The sequence below is a fragment of the Engystomops pustulosus genome, chromosome 1, assembly GCF_040894005.1.
Source record: "Engystomops pustulosus chromosome 1, aEngPut4.maternal, whole genome shotgun sequence".
NCBI lineage: Eukaryota > Metazoa > Chordata > Amphibia > Anura > Leptodactylidae > Engystomops > Engystomops pustulosus.
In genome coordinates this window covers 120,718,869-120,741,760 of record NC_092411.1, presented here as the reverse complement: position 1 = coordinate 120,741,760, position 22,892 = coordinate 120,718,869, and the positions used below count along the sequence as shown (strand labels likewise).

General features: G+C 41.7%; 1 protein-coding gene across 1 annotated transcript in view; it reads left to right on the top strand.

The window, feature by feature from the left end:
- GLIS3 (GLIS family zinc finger 3) overlaps positions 1 to 22,892 on the top strand; it is a 243,969-nt gene that overhangs the window by 155,805 nt on the left and 65,272 nt on the right. The window contains exon 7 of the mRNA XM_072151809.1: positions 8,026 to 8,167. Coding sequence (XP_072007910.1) covers positions 8,026 to 8,167 — 142 coding nt within the window. The remainder of the gene's footprint in view (positions 1 to 8,025; positions 8,168 to 22,892) is intronic.

Genomic DNA, 22,892 nt, shown 5'->3' with positions numbered 1-22,892 from the left:
TTTCTTACAAGTCTTAATCTATTTTTTCAGAGAATGAAATGTAATCAATAAATATATAGTAAATTTTGTAAATTTTGTGCTGTTCTTGCATCTAACATTTTAATTTATGTCTGCACTGACATATATAGTAAAGACAATTGAGGTCTCATCCATCCATCATATGCAAAACGTCTACTATTTTTATAACCATTTTGAAAAAGAGTCATAAAGAAGTCCAAATACAAGTGTAGGGTGTGAATACAGAGAAAAAATCTTAGTTCATACAGTTAATTATAATTAATTAGAATTGTATCCATTAAAAGTACAATTAATACACATTGTATGAAATACCTGATTTATAAGTGATAGGGATTTTTATGCAGGGCCCCAACAGCCCTCTTGACTTTTGTAAGGTGAGTCCTAATTAACCCTTTGAGGGAGGATGAGATAGCTGCCGGCAGCGAGATGACAAAAGAAAGACACAGTCCGGTCTTCCGATGCACTCAAATCACACTGTTTATTTCTAGAAACCCCAGCTGTATTTTAATACAGAGAAATCAGAATTTTGGGTGTTGTATGAAAGGAGATAAGGCACTTAGATTCCATTGGACATCAGCACATTCTGGGAAAAAAGTTAATTAATTGTGCTCAGTTCTCACAGACCTTGTACACAGATATTGTTTATACTAAGAAGAAGATACGTGGACTCCGGAATCATAATATAATCAAGGACAGACTGGCTTCTCATTAAATGTCAAAGGGCATTAGCTGACAGGCGAGCAAACAGGTTACATAAAATGAAGTTTGAATCATGACATTAACTTAACAATGGTCAGGGAACATGGCCGCTGTATCTAAGATGGCGGACAGTAGTCAAGATGGCGTCCAAAACCAGTGTGACCTCCTTAACAATTGAAAACGAAAATGAGAAAATATCCAAACAATAACAACGGGACTTGGACATCTTACATACCGTTTGCCTGCTATTTCACCTGTGCTTGCCATAAGCCTTACTTGACTTCTGTATTTTGGATTCTTTGACCCTTTGCTTGTTTACTGTCCATCCATTCCGCCTGTCAATTCTGTACTGCATAGTGAATAGGGGAGGAAGTCGCTGGGATTCTTTTACTAAGAGGCTGCTGCTGTTACTGTGACCATTTCCACCTGTAAATGGGGTGTAGACATCTCACTGGAGAAGTGCTCGAGGGGGTGTACATCTCACCTAGGTTGCTACGTAGTGTGAGATGGTAAGTCCAGGATTGACCTGTTGCTCAGCAGTATTATGCTGCTGAGTTGTTGTTTAATCTTGCCGGGACTGGATTTACAGGGAGTGGCCGGTAGGTTTGGTAGTGGGACTTGCCACTCCCTCCCCTCGATCCAGTTCGGGTTTTGGATCAGGTGAGCTCTCCTCCTAATCAGCCTGTGAAGGTAAAAGCTTTCCAAAGCTTACAGGTCCTCCTCCCCCTCTCAGCCACTAAACAGCCTATGTGGGTTTGGAGGAAGTTGCGAAGGCAGCCACTGCGGGAGCTAAAAACTCACCCTGCGATATCCAGGCTAAAGACGCTGCGTTTGTGAGTGTCAGATAGGTGAGACAACCTGTTAGTAAGCGCCCAGACGGGTAGGTCTTTTGTTTGAAATTTTTAAAAGCACGGTGTTGCTGTATTTATGTTTGCTGGACTGTTTATGCTAAAAATAAACGCCAAGTTCATCTTTTATACATCTACGTCTGCTGTGAACTGTGTCCTAACCCACCATCCCCCGGGAAGATCCCTACAATTGGTGGAGGATGCGCGCATAACGGTTGCTAGGGGCAACGGTGTGTATCAACTTGGCTACAGCTGCTTATGTCCTGGGTGAAGACTGCTACTTCACTCCAAAAACAGACAAGCGCCATGGAGGAGATGTGGAAGCAGTTTATGCAAGTGAATTTGCAACAGCAGCAGGCTCAGACAGCGGCTAACCTGCGCCATGAACAAGCAATGGCTCAACAACAAAAACTCATCGAGCTCCTGATAGCTAAGCAAGAGGCGTCTGCAGAGGCTAATCCACAGCCAGCGGTGACAGCCGCTCCAGAGACTTTTTATGTGAGACGGGCTGTGCAGCGAGCGCTGCAAAAGATGACTGCTGAGGACGATGTTGAGGCCTACCTAACTGTCTTTGAGCGTGTGGCTGAGCGAGAGAAGTTACCAGCTGCTGAGTGGGCAGAGGTCATTGCGCCCTATTTAACAGGTGAACCTCAAAAGGCCTACTATGACCTCAGTGAGCAGGAGGTCAAGGACTATACTCGGCTAAAAGCAGAGATACTTGCCCGACTAGGAGTTACCGCTGCTGTCCGTGCCCGGAGGGTACGCAACTGGAACTACAGTCTGGACAAATCTGCGAGGTCCCAGATGTATGACCTGATCCACTTGGCAAGAAAGTGGTTGGAGCCAGACACCTCTACTCCTGCACAGATCCTAGAGAGGGTCGTGATGGATCGCTACCTCCGAGCACTGCCTGCTGGCCTGCAACGCTGGGTGGGACAAGGTGATCCTAAGAATGCAGACGAGCTTGTCAACCTTGTGGAGAGGTTCCAAGCGACTGAGGACTACCTCCGTGATGTTCCTGCAGCTTCTTCACCTCCCCGGAGTGCCAGGTCTGTGCCGTCAGCTGGTAAGAGACTTCCATCGATTGGGGGAGTGTGGAGGGGTGCTGATCGAGGGAAAAGGGCTCAAGAGGTAGCTCAGGGGCAAAAGACTGGCGTTGGACCCGGGTGGCCAAGTGGCCCTAAAAAGGACTCCCTGCCAGGGAGACCAGGCCCTATCCAGTGCTGGAGATGCCATGAGCTGGGACACGTGTCTGCCCATTGCCCCCTTACCTCTGAGCCAATGGAGTGTGACGCTAGCCGGCGTCAGTCGCTATTTGCGGAACCATCTTGTGTTGCAGTTCCTGGACTAGAGACTGAACCGCAAGTCTGCAACATTACCATTAATGACTTCCCTGTTAAGGCGTTGCTGGACTCAGGAAGCCTTGTAACCTTGGTGCATGCCAGCCTGGTGGCTGGGAACTTTGGGTCAAAAAAACACATGAGTGTGGTTTGCATACATGGTGATACAAAAGTTTACCCTATAGTGCTGGCTAAAGTCGGGACTGAACTAGGCTCCGTACAGTTTGAAGTGGGTGTGGTTAAAAACCTCATGCATAATGTAATATTGGGACGAGACTTTCCGTTGTTTTGGGCTTTATGGGAGAAAAGAAAAACCCCCGAAAGGAGTGAGAATACCCCTAAGGATGTTGCATTACCCACTGTAAATGATAAAACTGTGCAGGATGAAAGTGATGCTTTTCCTTTACAGGTCCTGGCTGGAGAGGAGGAGGAAGCTCCTCCCACTGAGCAAAATATACCAGACTTAGAGGTGTCTAGGGTTAATTTTGGGACTGCACAAATGCAGGACCCCACTCTTAAAAATGCGAGAGAGCAGGTTACTGTTTTGAATGGGGTACCTCAGGAACCAGATGCTGAGAATAAATTTCCACATTTTTCCGTGACTAATGATTTCTTCTATAGAGTCACTAAAATTAATGATGAACTTGTGGAACAGCTTCTGGTCCCTAAGCCGTACCGGCGTCAGGTGCTTGACATGGCACATAACCATGTTCTTGGGGGACACTTGGGGACTGAAAAAACGCGGGAGAGAGTCCTCCAGAGGTTTTATTGGCCTGCAATTTATGATGACATTAAAAAATACTGCGAGTCATGCCCCACATGTCAGCTTAGCGCCCCAGTGTCTCATTTTCGTAGTCCTTTGGTGTCGCTCCCCATTATAGAGGTGCCTTTTGAGCGTATTGCCATGGATTTAGTGGGTCCCATTGTAAAATCGGCTAGAGGACACCAGTACATTTTGGTTGTCTTAGACTATGCGACCCGCTATCCTGAGGCTGTGCCCTTAAGAAACACTGCATCTAAAACAATTGCCCGGGAGATGTTTTATATGTTCTCTAGGACTGGGATTCCCAAAGAAATCCTGACGGACCAAGGTACGCCCTTTATGTCCAAGGTGATGAAGGAGCTATGTAAGCTATTTAAAATCACACCTATACGCACCTCTGTATATCACCCCCAGACAGACGGATTGGTGGAGAGGTTTAATAAAACCCTCAAACATATGTTGAAGAAAGTGGTAGAAAAAGATGGTCGTGATTGGGATCACTTGTTACCTTACCTGATGTTTGCTGTGAGGGAAGTTCCCCAAGCGTCCACAGGGTTCTCTCCCTTTGAGTTGGTCTATGGTCGTCACCCTAGGGGTCTATTAGATATTGCAAAGGAGACATGGGAGAGTGAGTCCACCCCATTCAAAAGTGTTATCGAACATGTAGCACAAATGCAGGACCGTATAGCCACTGTAATGCCCCTAGTAAGGGAACACCTCCAGAGGGCGCAAGAGAGCCAAAGTAGAATTTACAACCGTTCTGCGAGAATCAGGACATTTAACCCAGGTGACAGGGTTCTCATACTAGTTCCCACTATAGAGAGTAAATTCCTAGCGAAGTGGCAAGGTCCCTATGAAATTGTTGAAAAGGTCAGTGAGGTAAACTATAAGGTGCACCAACCAGGTAGAAGGAAGCCTTTCCAAGTTTATCACATAAACTTGATCAAATCCTGGAAAGACAGGGAATCCTTGGTGGCAACAAATCCTGGTAAGAATTGGTCACAACCAATCCCTTCGGTCAAGGTTGGTGATACCCTATCAGGGTCACAGAAACAGGAGGCTAAGGAGTTTTTGCAGAAAAACAAAGACAAGTTTTCTGACCTTCCAGGGCGTACACACCTCATCCGTCATCACATTGAAACTGGGCCTAGAAGCAGAGTAAACCTCAAGCCCTATAGGATACCAGAAGCACGCAGAGAGGCAGTGTCGGCTGAGGTGAAACGTATGCTTGACCTAGGAGTGATTGAAGTTTCACAGAGTGAATGGTCCAGTCCGATTGTGCTAATCCCAAAGCCCAATGGAACTTGGAGGTTCTGTAACGATTTCAGAAGGTTGAATGAGATCTCCAAGTTCGATGCTTATCCTATGCCCAGGGTAGATGAGCTGATTGAGAAGATGGGTAATGCCAGGTACATAACCACCCTCGATCTCACAAAGGGCTACTGGCAGATTCCCCTTACTGATGAGGCTAAAGAGAAAACTGCATTCTCCACCCCTGAGGGGTTATTCCAGTATGTAGTGATGCCATTCGGGTTACATGGAGCACCTGCGACTTTTCAGAGGTTGATGGACTTAATTCTGCGTCCACATCGTGATTATTCAGCTGCCTACCTCGATGATGTGGTCATTTTTAGTCCCGATTGGGAAAGTCACCTCTGTAAGGTACAGGTTGTGTTGAATGCCATAAGTGATGCAGGGTTGACCATAAATGCCGAGAAATGTGCACTAGCCCTAGAAGAGGCCAAGTACCTAGGTTACATTATTGGGAGGGGTTTGATTAAGCCACAGTTAAATAAAATTGAGGCAATACAGAATTGGCCTAGACCCCTGTCAAAGAAACAGGTCAGAGCTTTCCTGGGTATTACGGGCTATTACCGTAGGTTTGTGCCGAACTTTGCCTCGGTTGCAGCCCCGCTAACTGACTTGACAAAGGGCGGAAAGTCAGCAATGGTGACGTGGACTCCAGAGGCCGAGAAGGCTTTCCAAAGCCTTAAGTCTTCTCTGTGCCAACAACCTGTGCTAGTTACCCCCGATTTCAGGCGAGAATTTCTGGTCCAGACAGATGCCTCTAACACAGGGTTAGGTGCAGTTCTCTCACAGGTGGTGAATGGTGAGGAGCATCCGGTGATGTACTTGAGTAGGAAGTTAACCCCGGCCGAGAAGAATTATGCTATTGTGGAGCGTGAATGTCTGGCAGTGAAGTGGGCCCTAGAATCCCTGAAGTATTACTTGCTAGGCAGGAAATTCAAGTTAGTGACAGACCATGCCCCCCTAACATGGATGAAACTAAACAAGGAGAAAAATGCAAGGGTGACTAGATGGTTTCTGTCCCTACAAAATTTCAATTTCACTGTGGAACACAGACCAGGGAAATTACAGGCGAATGCTGATGCACTGTCAAGGGTACATTGTCTGTGGGGACAAAATGCTCAGCCCTCCGGTCTGAAAAAGAGGGGGGGGATATGTAGACATCTCACTGGAGAAGTGCTCGAGGGGGTGTACATCTCACCTAGGTTGCTACGTAGTGTGAGATGGTAAGTCCAGGATTGACCTGTTGCTCAGCAGTATTATGCTGCTGAGTTGTTGTTTAATCTTGCCGGGACTGGATTTACAGGGAGTGGCCGGTAGGTTTGGTAGTGGGACTTGCCACTCCCTCCCCTCGATCCAGTTCGGGTTTTGGATCAGGTGAGCTCTCCTCCTAATCAGCCTGTGAAGGTAAAAGCTTTCCAAAGCTTACAGGTCCTCCTCCCCCTCTCAGCCACTAAACAGCCTATGTGGGTTTGGAGGAAGTTGCGAAGGCAGCCACTGCGGGAGCTAAAAACTCACCCTGCGATATCCAGGCTAAAGACGCTGCGTTTGTGAGTGTCAGATAGGTGAGACAACCTGTTAGTAAGCGCCCAGACGGGTAGGTCTTTTGTTTGAAATTTTTAAAAGCACGGTGTTGCTGTATTTATGTTTGCTGGACTGTTTATGCTAAAAATAAACGCCAAGTTCATCTTTTATACATCTACGTCTGCTGTGAACTGTGTCCTAACCCACCATCCCCCGGGAAGATCCCTACAGGGGCTATAGAGCAACTCCTGAATCGACACTGAGCTGAATCGACACCTTGTGTGTTTTTTGCTCCTTTTCCACATAGAGCAACTCCAGTTACAGTGGAAGTCTCTAACATCCCCCTAAACAAGACCTAATTTACCCTAAGAGACATGAGATATATCAAAATTTGTGGCATAAAGTGGCAAACACTATTATAAGATATGTTAAGGTAATACTTTTTTCCAGTCTTCTTTCCAAAAAAAAAATTGCAAAAATTAAATAAAAATGTTTCCTATACTCCCATTCATTGCAAAGTGTTGGAAAAAAACACTCTGCTGTAAAGTGTCTGTGCAGGCAATCAGGCCGTTTCTTCCACCAGTCGGGACAGGCAATTTACCCAGGTGCACCCTATGGAGAAAACGGGTGGTGTCAAAAGCCACCCACTTCCCCCAGCATATAAAAAAGCATAAAATATAATCCATACAGTAAAGTACCTAGACACTGCCCTGCAGACAATAATGGTAAGTGGTGTTGGCATCCATATATGCCTGAAATTCTCTTGGAAAAGTAGAGAAATATACTGTACACATATACTCTATATATTGTAGAGGTCTAATAGAAAAAAAATAGATTTTCATGGGGACAGATTTCTCATATGATGGATACAAATATATCAGAATGGACTATAAAGACTATAGTCCATTGAGCTTCTGTTTTCTGGACAAATGCGTTCTGCATGGAGGAAAGAAGCTGTGATGGAGGCTCCTGGAAGCACCAATGACACAGCTGAAAAATAATGTTAGTCTTAATACTGTGTAACACACGATTAGATAACCTGTGAGCCATTCTCCTACACCTTTACGGCTCTAATAATGGTTAAATGCCTTTCTTAGGTATGTGTATGTTTACATCAAATCCAGCTTTCTATTTTGGCCTGAAGCCAAATATGATGAGCCTGGTAATGCTTGAGCTACAGGACTGCTTTATGAAGTATGCAAATCTTTCCCAACATGTTTGGTTCCTGGAGTACACGTGCAACTGATTTCATGATGAATACCCATTACAGCTGATAGCAGTAAAACGTAAGCCTTAGTAGGTAATCGGAAGCAGGCATCTTTTGCTGTGTAAAGGGGAAACATATGGATTTCATAGAACTACTTGGAAACATCTTTACCATGGAAAATAAATTATTACTAATTACCAAGACTCATGCTAGCTTTTACTGACAGACATACACCGATGTGACTATATTGTGTTTTCTAAGGTATTGCTACAATGATATAAACTAACAGGTGATATATGTCCTTACCTTGTCCTACAGTTGCGATCAAGGACAGAGCTTGACCAAGAAATTCTCAGTGATTGCCTCACTATTCAGCCTCTTCAACCGGCAACATCACCTCAGGATCCTTCTGAAAATACATTAGGAAGGTCTCCTGGTCCTGCGCATGATGTATTTCCAGGTATATGCTAATAATTTTATACAGTTCAATGCACTAAGATTCTGAGTTCAGGTCCAATAAGGAAGAACTTTTGCATAGAGTGGTTGTATATTCTTTCTGTTTTGGCAATTGGTTCTTCTAGATTCCCTCTTCCCATATTCTAAGAATATTCCTATAAATGAACTGGCTTGTTATAGTATTGGCCTTAAACTAGATGGACTGCACATCTGTCGGTACTACATAAATAAATTGATCCTGAAGTATTCATAAGGAACTGTACATGCTATAGCCCTTACTTAAACCCTGTGTGGCACCATATTATTATATCCACATAAAAAGATTGATCTGTCCTGGTATGCTGGTCAAACTTAGCCCTTAGGCTGCTCTCACACGAACTTATGAAAAGGGCTGTGTAAAGTGGTAGCAAATGGCCCCGTTCATTTCAACGGGCAAAACGGCTATCCACTTACATGGCCATATTGTTCACCATCAAGCCGTATGTCACATAGAAGTCTATGGTAACGTATAAAATATGGGTTGGATACGTGCTGCATATGGTTGTGTATCTCATGCTGCTGTGGGAGGGGCATTCTGTCAGCCAGCCATCCATCATTTGCCAGCCCACTGTATTTTATACAGATACGGTACGTATACAGGGACATACTTGCACATACAGATGTAAATTGTCACATATACAGGCAGTCCCCGGGTTACATACAAGATAGGGACTGTAGGTTTGTTCTTAAGTTGAATTTGTATGTAAGTCGAAACTGTATATTTTATCATTGTAGTTCCCGACAATTTTTTTTTTTGCCCCAGTGACAATTGGAGTTTCAAAATGTTTTGCTGTAATAGGACCAAGAATTATCAATAAAGCTTCATTGCAGACAATTTTAAGCTGATTATTGCAGTCTGGGACTATTTTAAAGCATCCAGAGAGCTTCACCAGAGGTCACAGTGGGCAGAGGGGTCTGTCTGTAACTATGGGTTGTCTGTAAGTCGGGTGTCCTTAAGTAGGGGACCGTCTGTATATACAGATTCATATAGCACGGTAATACAGAACTGGAGAAATCAGAAGTTCATGTGAATGCAGCCCTACTGCATGTGATAACTGTTGTTACCTACACTAGCTACGTGATAGAATTTCATGTATCACTCTTGCAGTACCAGTTTTACAAGTGAAGTAAATCACTACTTGTACGTATACAAGTAATCTGTCATACTTTGCTTATTATTGATTGTTAAGGATGAATTATACTTGCAACACTAAGCAGGCAAGGAATTAACAACAAATCAAGCTAATAAGGTATATGCTCATACCAGCATTGCTAGTAGTCAGCCAAATGGCTATGTATACATAGTTCATTAACCAATCGTTTCTAAAGTACATTCACATGAACACAGAATGTGTCCATTGTTGATTCAACAGTTATCACTTGGGCCAATGCTTTCCTATGGTGATTTCCACAGTCCCATGTTTGAACCCACTGCGTGACCTGCACATTTTATTTTGTGTGACCCATAATCACCTATTCCTGCCTGGATTTGTGTCACTGGCGATGACACACGGTCCACAAAAAAATAGAACAATGTTTGCAGCCCATGTACACGAAGGTGCATTTAAAGGAAATCTACCAACAAGAACAAGGATTGTAAACTCACTTTCATTTTGGAGTTTGCCCCTCAGGCAGAATCTGGCCTTCTTTTAACTTCTTATGCCCTTTTAGCTTCCTAAAGGCTTTTAAATTATGCAAATGAGCCTGAGGGGCTCCAGGTACAATAGGTTTTTATGAAGCCTGGAGCCCCTCAGTCTCTTTTGCATCCTTTTTTTCTTATGAATCTTAAAGAAAAGCAATCCTGCCATAGGATGAACTCACCAGTATGTAAGTATGCTTGGTCTACAATCCTTGATCCTGGTGGTAGATTTCCTTTAAACTGCCCAACTGGCAGGCCAATGTGTCCTAATCGTTGATGTAACACATGGATCAGAGTTCATTTGTATGTACAAAGTATATGTGAGGGTGTGTGTCTGTGGGCAAATAGCCCTACAAAAAGGCTACAAGGATTGTTACTCCTTGATTTATTTATGTGGATAATCATGAGCACCTCCTTTATGCAGTGCTACCAGTTAAAACCACTTAGCTCGGTTAACAATCATCCTTTATGTCATAATATTATGAGCTTGATTGTGACAACATATTATTTTTTTTCAGATTTCAGATTCATTTTTACCGTAATGCACAAATTTCGAATGAACTGAGAATGACAGTACTAGGTTACAATAATATCATACAAAGGGTTTTAACATCAAAGTGTTCTTTATTCACACATTGAAGAAACAATTCCCATTCATTCTTAACGCAGGGGTCCAAAATGGTTTCCTCTATCTGCATAAATATGGTACATGATTAATGTGTATTCTATTTATATTGGTTCTTGCGAGCAGTGTCCTCAGTCCTATTGTTCAATATGGCTATGTTTGTACTCTGTAATGTCATATTTTATTTGTACATGTCCCCCATGATTTTAAAGTATTAAGGAATAAAGATGTATTATTATTATTGGTTGATAAGAATGTTATATTTAAAAGGAAAAATGCCAGTTTCTAGTTTTACATTGTGAAAGCAGCATTTGACAGCCTTAGTTCCAACATAACAGTTTTTACTAACTGTAACCATGTGTTTAGAAATTGTAGTGGAAATGGATGAAGGGTAAAGATGGGACCCACAGTGAGTCCAGAAAAGCAGAAGTCTCTTTTGCAGCTTCTGGGCAGTCACTTGGTTAGCCATATTCTGTGGACAGTTTACATTTAGCAGAGGCCATGTGCTGCATATTTGTTTTGTAATTAGAGACACAAACCTGCACAAAGGTTTCATTTATTAAGAAATTTTGCCCTGCAGGAAAACTATAAATCACCCAACAGAAGAAAATATGTGCTTGTGAGAGATCTGGAATTCATACATGCATTAAAAGTCATAAAAGCGAGCAATGGAGCAAGTTAGCTATGAACAAGCTGGTAATAACAGTTTATGAGTGGTTAAAGCTTTTCATCAATTAGGCATCAAATGGGAGGTATATACATTTTACGGTTATTACGACATAGGAAAGTCTTCATTTATGGGATTTTTTTCTCCAATGAACAAAACAGTCAGGATTTCATACTGAAATATGAAAAACTTATCTGACTTACTGAGAGGCGGAGCATTTTCCAATGCCTGTTGTTATAAGGTTTTTCGTTGTGGAGTGCTCATTGTGGATACTTCACATTGGCTTCACAAGTGAAACTCAATGTCGTTGATCAGAAAAACAGCATTTTAATGGTTTTCTTCTATGTTTTACAAAATGTTATGGGCTTTCTAAAGTAGGCAGAGTTATCTCCAAGATGGCCGCTATGTACAACTACAAGTCCTATGATTCTTCAGTTCTCAGTAACAGCTCTTCCCTCTCAGGCTCTGCTCCCAGTGATGATCTAACAGACTGTCCTGCTCTGTTACCATAGTGGCTTGGATTGTCGCTTCCTGTGACTTCATGACAGCCTTAAGTTATATAAAGAATGGAGGCTGTCTCATTTTAGCCCATGTAATGCAATATGCGATTTGCGCATTGTAATAGATGATGAGCAAAATCCCCATATACTGCCATACTGTAGTATGGCAGTAAATGGTAGAATCAGTCCGACAACCTTGGGTTAAAGTACCTTAGGGCAGTGTTCCCAACCACCGGCCAACCTCTGTAAAAACAAACAAAAAAACAATACTCACCTTCCCTGTTCCCTTGGAGTAGTCTCCTCTTCCTTTACTTAATTTCAATGCTAATGTACTGCGTTATTGATGGCAAGCATCACAATGTTATCACATTGTGTCCACCAACAATAAAACCATGTATTAATGCAGAAGGGAAGTGAAGATAGAGAAAAGTCTGCTGCAGGGGAATGAGAAAGTTTTTTTTTTACAGGGTTCGGCTGGGAAAGGGGCCATTGAAAGCAGAGGGTGGGGAAGCTAAAGAAAAGGGGACTTGGGAAGAAGGCATGATGTACAAAGGAGACATGGGAGGGGGCATACTACAGGAAAGGGGACAATATGAGCTGGGCACCCAGAGATTAATGGTGGGGCATGCAAACATACATTTTTGGCTATGAAACAAGACAGCACCAAACACCCACCAGTCCCTGCTGAAAATTTATGTTTATAGCCAGTCCCTGGGCAAAAAAAGGTTGGGGACCACTGCCCTAGGGGGTCAGAAAAATAATAATTCAGGTGGATTATCATTTGTTTTGTCCATTTTTTAGTATTTTAGTTGACTTTTGGCAGTATTGCTGATTATTGCCCCCAACAACAGCAAGTCTCTAGTTATTTAGTAGGTATATTGTAACACTGGGAAGCGCAGTACTATCTCATTGGGTAAATAACACCTGTGTGGATATGAGGACCATGCAGAAATACCCCGAAATGAAGCACTCCCTGCCGTGTTAACTTTGGAATGTTGTAGAATCTGAACTTCTTACAAAACAGAAAAAAAGCCAGAAAGAAAGTCACAAAAAGCTGTACTGTTCGTATTGCATGTCATGGTTTACAACCAAAAATGCAAAAAAAAAAAAAAAAAAAACAACTTAAAATTGAAGCCAAAAATTAAGTGTATGAGGCTTTAGGATAATATTAGAAAATATATATAAATACAGTACAGTAGTGTCTAATGTCGCAATTAATTTTCATTAATAACTTCATTGATGGTACAGGCAGGGATCCTAAAGCTTAACTCAGCTCAGCAGCAGGTTCACTATGTTTTAGAAGAAACTTTATTTTATAGCATAGATAAATAGAAATAATTAAATACACATATACAATTATGTAATTTATCATATATATGTTGATGATATATTGAAGATCAATAATAAACGTCATGATCATGTGATTGTTGCGAGTTTGTCATCTTGAGTGGACAAATATAAACGACAGAAGTTATATTTATTGCCTGTTCACAGAGCTTGAACCCCCATCAATCTTGCAGTCAGTTATAAAAAAAGCAAGGTGAAAAGGGTCTTCTATCATTTATTCCTTGTAATAAATTGCAAAAAATAATGCACATAAAGTCATGACAGTCACCTTCTTGCAATTGTATAAATTAGTACCTTGTTGTGGGATGAACCCTATGACTTCAAACCTTCTAAACTTATAGTATGTCCAAGTAAAACCATTACTTGTGTTCTTCTTTTCAAACACATTACAGGCGGTCCCCTACTTAAGAACACTCGACTTACATACGACCCCTAGTTACAAACGGACCTCTGGATATTGGTAATTTATTGTACTTTAGTCCTAGGCTACAATAATCAGCTATAACAATTATCACAGGTGTCTGTAATGAAACATTAGTGTTAATATTGATTCTTATGACAACCCAACATATTTCAAATCCAATTGTCACAGAGACCAAAAATGTTCTGGCTGGGATTACAATGATAAAATATACAGTTCCGACTTACATACAAATTCAACTTAAGAACAAACCTACAGACCCTATCTTGTATGTAACCCGGGACTGCCTGTATTAAAATGCATTTCACTTATGCTGTGTTCACATGATGCGCCTTTAAGGGGTTTTCCCATGAAGAGAAGTTAGGTCTTATCCTGAGACCCCTGCAGATCGCTAAATGAGGTGTTGTTCGCTCCATGAGAGTAATGGAGCAGACAGCCGCACATGACCATTCTGCTCCATTAATCTCTAAGGAGCTGATGGAGATCGTTGAGTGTAGCGCTCAGCAATTTCTGCCAGCTCCATAGAGATTAATGGAGCAGAAAGGTCATGTGCTGCTCTTTCAGACCCCTCGTTTTCGCGATCTGCGGGGGTCTCAGCACTGGGACTCCCACTGATCAGCAAGTTAGGTCCTATCCCGTGGATAGGGCCTAACTTGTCTTTGTAGGAAAACCTCTTTAAATTAGTTTAACAAGCAAGCAGACATAAAAAGAACATGAGGAAGAAAAAGCGGGATATAAAATGAACAAAAAACAAGGAGCAGAATTACAGAACTGCTCAAGCAGGGCATAAGAAGAATACAATATAATTACAAAGATGAATCAAAGTACAGGTGGTCATCTACTTAAGAACACCCGACTTACAGACGACCACTGGTAATTTACTGTACTTTAGACTACAATAAATAGCTATAACAGTAATCCAAGGTCTGCAATTAAGATTTATTGTTAATTCTGGTTCTGATGACAACCCAACATTTTTTAAATATAATTATCACAGAGACCAAAAAAATATGTCCTGAGCTACAATTATAAAATATACATTTCTGACTTACATATAATTCAACTTAAGAACAAACCTACAGAACCTATCTTGTACGTAACCCCGGGACTGCCTGTAACGGGCAGAGTCACCAGGTGACATATAAGGGAAACAGGAAGTGGCAGTGAATGTCGGGGCCTCTTTCACCACAGGCTAAAAGGATTTAATAGGAATTAATGTGTATTTCCTTTTAACAAGTGATTAGTTTTGTTTCACAATTTTGCCACTACCGTGTTTCCCCGATAGTAAGACACCCCCGATAGTAAGACATAGTGGGTGTTTTAGGGGGGTAGGCTAATGTAAGACGTACCCCGAAAGTAAGACATAGTTAGAGCTGAGGGGAGCCGGGTGCTGCAGCCTCTTCTTGTCACTACTGTAGCTCCTGGCCGATAGAAGACTGTGACCGGAGCTCAGCTACTCCGTGCAGGCTCCGATCACATGGCAGAGGAGACAGGGGAGGCAGCGCTGCACAGTGTGGAGTCTGCAGCATGGAGCCGGGAGAAGCTTCCTGCTGTGTGCTGCTGCCGTCTGTGTTACTGGAGCAGCTCCTCCCCCTCCTGTGTAGCTGCTAAACTCTGCTACATCAGTCGGACCTGGAGGGGGAGTGGAGCAGGGGAGCACATGTCAGCCTGGACCACCCTCTACTCAGCCCTGCAGTCAGTGACACTGAAAAGTATGTATGTTTATGTGTTTATGTGTAGTGTGTATGTAGGTGTGATGCCTGATCTATATGTGAACATTGTGTGCATGTTTATTTACATGTATAATGTATGCATGTAGTGTGTGACAGTGTGTTTGCTTGCACAGTTCTATGGTTTGTGTTAAAACACCCATCCCCCCTGCACTGTATAATGCCCCTACTCACAATGTATAACCTCCCACACTGTATGATGCCCCCCTTACACTGTATAATGCCCCCCTTACACTGTATAATGCCCCCCCTTACACTGTATAATGCCCCCCCTTACACTGTATAACCTCCCACACTGTATAATGCCCTTACACTGTATAATGCCCCTTACACTGTATAATGCCCCTTACACTGTATAATGCCCCTTACACTGTGTAATTCTTGGCACTTGCTTTTATAAAACTGTTTTGTGGTGAATACCATACTGTTCAGGTTGTTAATAAATGTTAATTTTATGGTTAAAACAAAAATCGTAATTTTTCCGCCAATATAAGACATACCCCGAAAGTAAGACATAGTGGGACTTTTGGGGGTAAAAAGAATGTAAGACACTGTCTTACTTTCGGGGAAACACGGTATGTTAGACAGACTTGAGGGGTCATTTATCTAATTTCCCCCTTTTCTGCCCTCTTTTTGCGCCTGTTGTAAGTCTATTTTTTGCACCTTATTTGTCTTTGTTGTTTTGGCTCTTTGTCAATACACCTGTGCCATAGCTCACAGCTCACAGCTTGAGCACTGTCATACAACATGGGTGTTTGCTGCATATTGTAAATATGTAATCGGTGCTGGATTTGTTTGTCGCGCCCCATGATGTCATCAGGCAGCAACCATCAGTTGCCATGGAAACCTAGAGACTTCAGGACCTGTCATTGCTGAAGATCTGTAACAGTGTGCCAGTGGCAGCACACTTTTACAGATCTATAACACATTTTCCATACACTGCTATACAGTAGTATGGCAGTATATGGTAGGAGCAATCAGACTCCATAGGGTTAAAGTACCCTGGAAAGTAAAAAAAAAATAGTAAAAATTGAAAAAAAAGTTAAAATCACCCCTCTTAGAACTGATATAAAATTATCAAATAAAACTATTAACATGTTAGTTATTACCATCAAAATAATACTGGTTATTCTCCCCATTTTACCCTGTAGCAGAAAAAAGCTCCCAAATTTCTGTATTGCCACTTTTTCCCCATTTTGCAATCAACGAATTTGTAAAAATGCAATAAGTGATACTCCATACACTGAAGTATGAAAACGTTATTAGCGACAAGAGATGGAAAAATTAAGACATTACCGAATTTTTACAAAATGTGTTAATTTTTTAAAATGTAATAAAACACAAGAAAACCTGTAGAAATGCCACAAATTCCACCACATTTGGAATTTTTTCCCGCCAGTACACACCATGGAATGATGAATACTGTCATACTGTTACGCAGAAAACTAGCCCTCATGCATTTCTGTACATTTTTTTATTACCCTTGCAATGCCCCTGGCTAGAAGAACTCACCATAACTATTCTTAGAGAATTAGAGAGTTATTAGTGCTGGACACCTGTGTGGCTATCATATGAGCAGGACATATATTTGTAATTTGTCCCTCAAATTGCAACAGCAATCCTGTTACCTTGTAGGGATATAATTCTACATTGACATTGATAGGAACTGCATGCATAAATTCAAATAATTTAAAATTATACACATTTTAAACAATTTCAAATAATTTGCTTATTTATTCATTTTGCTGAATGTAAATGGAACTGCCACCTTTGGTTTGTACCTTGTTTTTTCTTTAGTTTTAGCTATAAATAGTCTTACAATTACATCATTTAGTAAAATGGCCTCTTTGAATGTGTAGCTGGAAATATGTGCATGGCAGTAAATTTAACAAGATGATATAAATTGGTCATTTTACTCTTCCCTGCTGAGTTACTGATTTCTACACAGCATTTTTCTGTTCGAAATTTACAGGTTTCACAAGTATTAGTGTAGTTATCTCAGGGGTTACATTTATGGATATAGATATTCTATTTCTCCCAGTTAATGTTGAAGAACTAACACATATGGTTGCCAGCACTATCATTCCTAATGATTAATGCAAGTATCAGGTTAAAATGTAACACTTTAAAGAAAATGTCAAAAGATCTACAAATAAACTCTTTAGTATATATAGTATAGCAACCATAATTAAAATACTCTCAAGAGATACAAAAAATAAAGCAATTTACAATTACGGTAAGTCTATTCACCAATATATAGTATGTTATTTATGTGTTATAATCTTTGAAGGCTGATGTGGATTATGTTAATGGCCCACATTTATCAAACTGCAGTTTGTCTGCGTAGTGTGCAGGCTGCCCCAGATTCATCAAACTGGCGCACAATCTTCACTAATCTGGAACCCCCTGAACTGCTCTGGAAGTGTGCACCACTTTTTTGGTCCACTTGGTTCATACTGCAGAATTATTGTGCAGACAGAATTGTGGTGCACAACAGCTATAAATGTGGCACAAACTCTGACTAAGCACTAACACAGATGTACTCCCCCGGTTCCTATACATATTCCAGGGTGTACCAATAAGCCCCCCGGAAAGCTTCTTCCGTACTCTACGCAGCTCCATGCTGCATTTTATTTGGGGGACGACCCGCCCTAGGATAGCATGGAAAACTCTGTTTAGGTCAAAAGCTATGGGGGGAGCAGGTCTCCCTGACCCAAAGATGTACCATCAGTCCGCAATCCTCCTATGACTACTAGACTGGAAGCACCATTCCATTGATAAGCAGTGGGTGGGGTTGGAGCAGGACTTGTCTCCCGTCCTTCTTAAGCTCCTGCCGTGGATTCCTGCGGGACTGGACATCCATCCCCCCCGCCCCCAGGCAACCCTCTTAAGAGAAGCACTGAAACTGTGGAGATTGATGATCTTTAAAGGTGTCTTGTCCCGCCAGTTCAGCCCACTTACACCGATATTCCGGAACCCAGCTTTCCCCCCAGGAATGGTGAGTTTGTCTTTCCTGGGGTGGAAACTCCAAGAGGATCCATGTATGTATGACATTCTCAAAGGTCACCCCCTACCATCGCTTGTGGACTTTCGTCCTGGGCAAGCCAAGTTACTGTCTCCTGATTTGAACACTCCCAGTTGCGATCTTTCATACTTAGCGCAGGTCCCAATGCGGCATATACGGACTCCTTGACATCGTTCGAGGGGATGCTTTACTCTAGTACGGCACCGACACATGCCATCTCACAAATCTCCCCTATCCTTTCTCAGGGTTCAGATATCTCAGAGCTTACATTTGTCAGGAGCTGGGATAGGGAACTGGAGACGACTAGATCAGGACGACTGGCAATGATCTTTTCTGTATACCCATAAGGTGTCCTCAGCATGCGCAGCCCAGGAGAAGGGTTACAAAGTTGTATCTAAGTGGTACCGGGTACCGGCAGTGATCTATAAGGCCTTCACTTCTATACCAGATTCTTGCTGGCGCTGTGGAACAAAAGGAGGTGACATGCTACACACGTGGTGGTCCTGCAAGAAACTTTCAGGGATCAAGTATTCCAGACGTACAGGCAAATATCTGGAAAACAAATACACCCCTCTCCTGAAATTGCCCTACTGTCAGTTCTCCCTGGGCAGATTGGAGCTCAAAAAAGGGATATACTAAGGTTTTGCTTGGTGGCTGCTCGAGCGGTGATACCTCGCCACTGGCGCTTGGTAGTTTGTGCTACGGCAGCAGAATGGGCCAAGGAAATGTCCCATCTTTTTCACATGGAAGAGTTAGCCGATGTGTCACCAGATACTGATGAGCAGTTTCTGCGGGTATGGGAGCCCTTGATACAGTTCAGGGAATCCAGGGAGTATGAGACTCTCTTTGGAGATTAGACCCTTCAACCAGTTTCCCCAGTTCCTTCTCTGTTTGCCTCTTATCTCTCCTGATATCCATCCTACTGCTGGAGCCTTCCTGTGCACTACGATCACTTACCTCTTCCTATGTGTGTCCATCCTCCCCTGCTGTGTAGTCTTATGTGGTGTGCACTAAGTCTGTTACCCGTTCCATATGTTATCATGATTTTTGCCAGTTAGGAGAACCTCGGGCCCGGAACTGGTACTAGGTGTGCTGTTTGGTCTCACATAGCTACCCAACGGCAACTAGGTGAGCTTCTATCCCATGCACTGGGTGAAGTACTGGGCTCCTACCATGTCACGTCATACTAGAACTGCACCTTTGGGAAATACGATCACTGGGGCATTAGACCGTTTTTGCATAACTTAATTCTTTAGCAGTCCCGCAGACCTTACCGACTGCCTTAGAATTGGTGCTCCTTAAGTGGGTTATGTATGTTACTATGGGGATATGTTTTACCCCATGTATGATATATGATGTACAATACTATGTTTCCCTGTGGATATATATGGTTTTATTGTTTATTGTTTACTGTTTATTGTTTAACTTTTGTCTTTTGTCAATAAAAATGATTCAACATAAACACTAACACAACCCTTTTGGTGCACATTTTTTCTTGTCTTGTCGGTCACAGTGCAGCCGCGACACAAAACTGGCGCAGGTACTTTATACATACACGTGCAAGCAGTTTGCATGAACTTTTCAGTGCAAAGTCAGACAGAAAACTGGCACCAATGCTTTAATAAATGGTGAGCAATGTGTTTGATGCTTCATGGTTGTGTAGGCTGATCAAACAGTCATGCATTTGCTTGTTTAATTGAGGTCAGCATCCCATTCAGCATGTAATATGTCCATTAAAAGAGCTCTCAGTTATATTTTCTTATCCCAGAGCATGCTCATGGAAGCTTGAGAGATACATGAGAAATAGAAAATATAGTATTGAGCGAAACTACAGGGAAGAGAGGGGGACTATACTTCAAATCTAAAGTTCATTGAGTTCTGAACATGCAGGCCAGGAAAAATAAATTAAGTAATGTAAATGTCTGCCAACAACACAGTACAACTTTAACCTTTGCAGGTTCACAGACACAAATCTAAATGATAAAGTCAAGCAAGTGCTATTAATGAAGGGAATAATATATGGTAAAAGATGATAAATAAGGCAAAATACATGCATGCAAAACCTATTAAAATCAATTTAAATAAAAACAGCACATTAAGAAACTACAAAAATGTGACCCACCCCACCAAACCTACGAAACCACACAGATAATCTGCCTAGGTAACCAGTGTAGACAAAGGTGCTCCTCCTTCATCCAACCAACCACCACTGCGTCCTTCAATCCCCTTGTGTCCACTATTCCTCTGTAGATTGTACTTGGACTATGTTTGGTATGCTTAAGATCTTTGCCCTTACCTTACTTTTGCTTAATTTTTATAGTGGTTTCATGTAAATATTCACCCTTTTGTTATGCATATTTAATAAAGATCAATGTTACATTCACATGACGCGCCGGACACGCCGTACATATTTCTCCATATAAAGCAATAGCTGCAAATAGGGCATTCACTATTTACGGCCGTGCGCCATTATTTTCAATTGACAGAGCAGGGGTCATGCCTCCTTCTCTCCAATACGGTTCATGTATGTTCATGTAAATGCACCAATCCCAGATTTGAACATTTCGAAATTTTAAATTTGAATGTAACTTTGCATCCAGCACAAATATATTTATTAAAGGAAAGTTACACTTTTACATGTTTCCGCTTAAAATGAAATTTTAATGTAGTATAGGGAGAATGTTATAACCTTTTATTAACTTTATGCTGCTGTTTCTGATGTTGGGTCCGTACTGACATACCCTCCAGGACAAGAAGGAATGATTTCATGCTTTGACCTTAGGGTTCATACAAATCACACATTTGCTGCAGCTACCTCTACTTTCCATTTCTTAGATCAGTGTGAATTTCCGATGTGTTCATTTGCCATGTCTAATCAATGTTTGCAGCTGCCAGTCATTGGTAATATCTTTAAGGCAGGTTTTGAAAGACACTTGTGAGCCATGTAAACAGCTGTGACCCTTTAATAACAGAGAAATGACCAGACAATGAACTTCTATTGCTCTGACCTGGTGACACATTATATTGAAGCTCACAGCAGGTTGGCTATCATTGTGCTGTCCATCTGCAAACATTAACATTTTAATCTTGATGCCACATACCATTCACAGTGAATCTGGTATCTATGAGATATACAGCTTGCTTGTTTATTGGTTATTTTTTGTGACTCTTCTAAACCATGTAGAGTTTTATTTTTGGAGGCATGATAATGTGATGCCCATAAACCTTATATGGGACCTTCTCACAAATGTCTGTACCTGCTCAATAATGTGCATTTGATTAATGGATTGCTACAGTGTGTATGCTACTGTGCTCTGTCCATCTCTGTTACCTGACTTCTAATAATAGACTCTCAATAGTGCTACTGAGTGATGAATGGAACTGGAAAAAGACTATGGTTTGAGTCTAAACAAAACCCTTAAAGTGAACCTGTCACCGGTGGTCAGCTGTTGACAGGTTCCAATAGCCTGTGCTGTGCTGATTTTGAAAAGTGTCAGATTTCTAAATCATGTCAATAAGTTATATTATTTTAATTCACATTATCTGAATCCCCGCAGCAGCATCATAACAGGCTAAAATCATCATAGCATAGGATGTTCACTTGTACTATATGGGGGTTATTTATCATTAGGCAGGCTCTGTTTTTGGAGCTCTGCTACCCATGAGATGCATTAATATAGCTTTGACTCTCTAATAAATGTCAGTTTGCTCTAATTGCTGTCCCAAAGTATATAAAAAGTTCCAGCACATACACCAGCTGGGGACTAGAGTAACTATGAAACTTTTTATGCCGTGGATCTGGCTTTGCACTGTGGTGCACAGCATTGCATCAGTAGTTCTACGTTTACGCCAGGAGTGAAAAGTCCCAGAAAACCTCAATGCAACTTTTTAAAGACTTTTTTACACTAAAAAAGCCCAGCAAAACTAATGATAAATAACCCCCTATGTCCCTTTACCTCTATCCCAATTCAAAGTAGAAACCTTATTTGTACTTTCTGCTCACTACACAAGTGCTGAGGGTCCAGGCGATAGTGATTCAGTGGGCAGTGTAACAGTCAGCAAAGCCAGATCACAGAGGGGGTAGGGTAGCCTTTCAGGCTTATTAGAATCATTTCAAAGGTTTGTTTTAGAAAGAAAGAGGCCATGGATAACAAATATAAGATAATTAAAACAGTCACAGTGCCAGGATCCATGTGTAAGTGTCCCTGGTGTATCATGCTTGGTTTTTATAGTAGATTTTCTTTAACTCTTCTGTGTCTTAACAGTGGGTTCTTTTACTGTATTTCATACAACCATATTATGTGCCAATCCTTTGATCTCCGGTTACATGTGAGGTTTTGAGTTTCGCCTGTCCAAGATGCAATCTACATATACTCACAGAAATGTATGTATTGTAAAGCATATACCTTGCTATATATACACAACCCGTATTTACACTTCACACTATCCTAGGCACTGAAACTTTACCCTCCACTATCAAGAGCCCATTTATACTCAAGTTATCATGATTTGCTTGTTTCCACAATGACATTGTTGTAATGATATTTGTCACTAAGGATAAAACTAAACTATGACGAACCTAACCCCCAATCTTCAGTAGAATTACCACTTGGGTTTCCAGTCTTCTATACTATGACCATACTACGTCACCTCTCTCATACATTATGATACCTTGTGCCCTCTTTTTTCCCTTATATTGTAATACTCCACTGCCTTTACTCCTGAAGTCTTTTTGG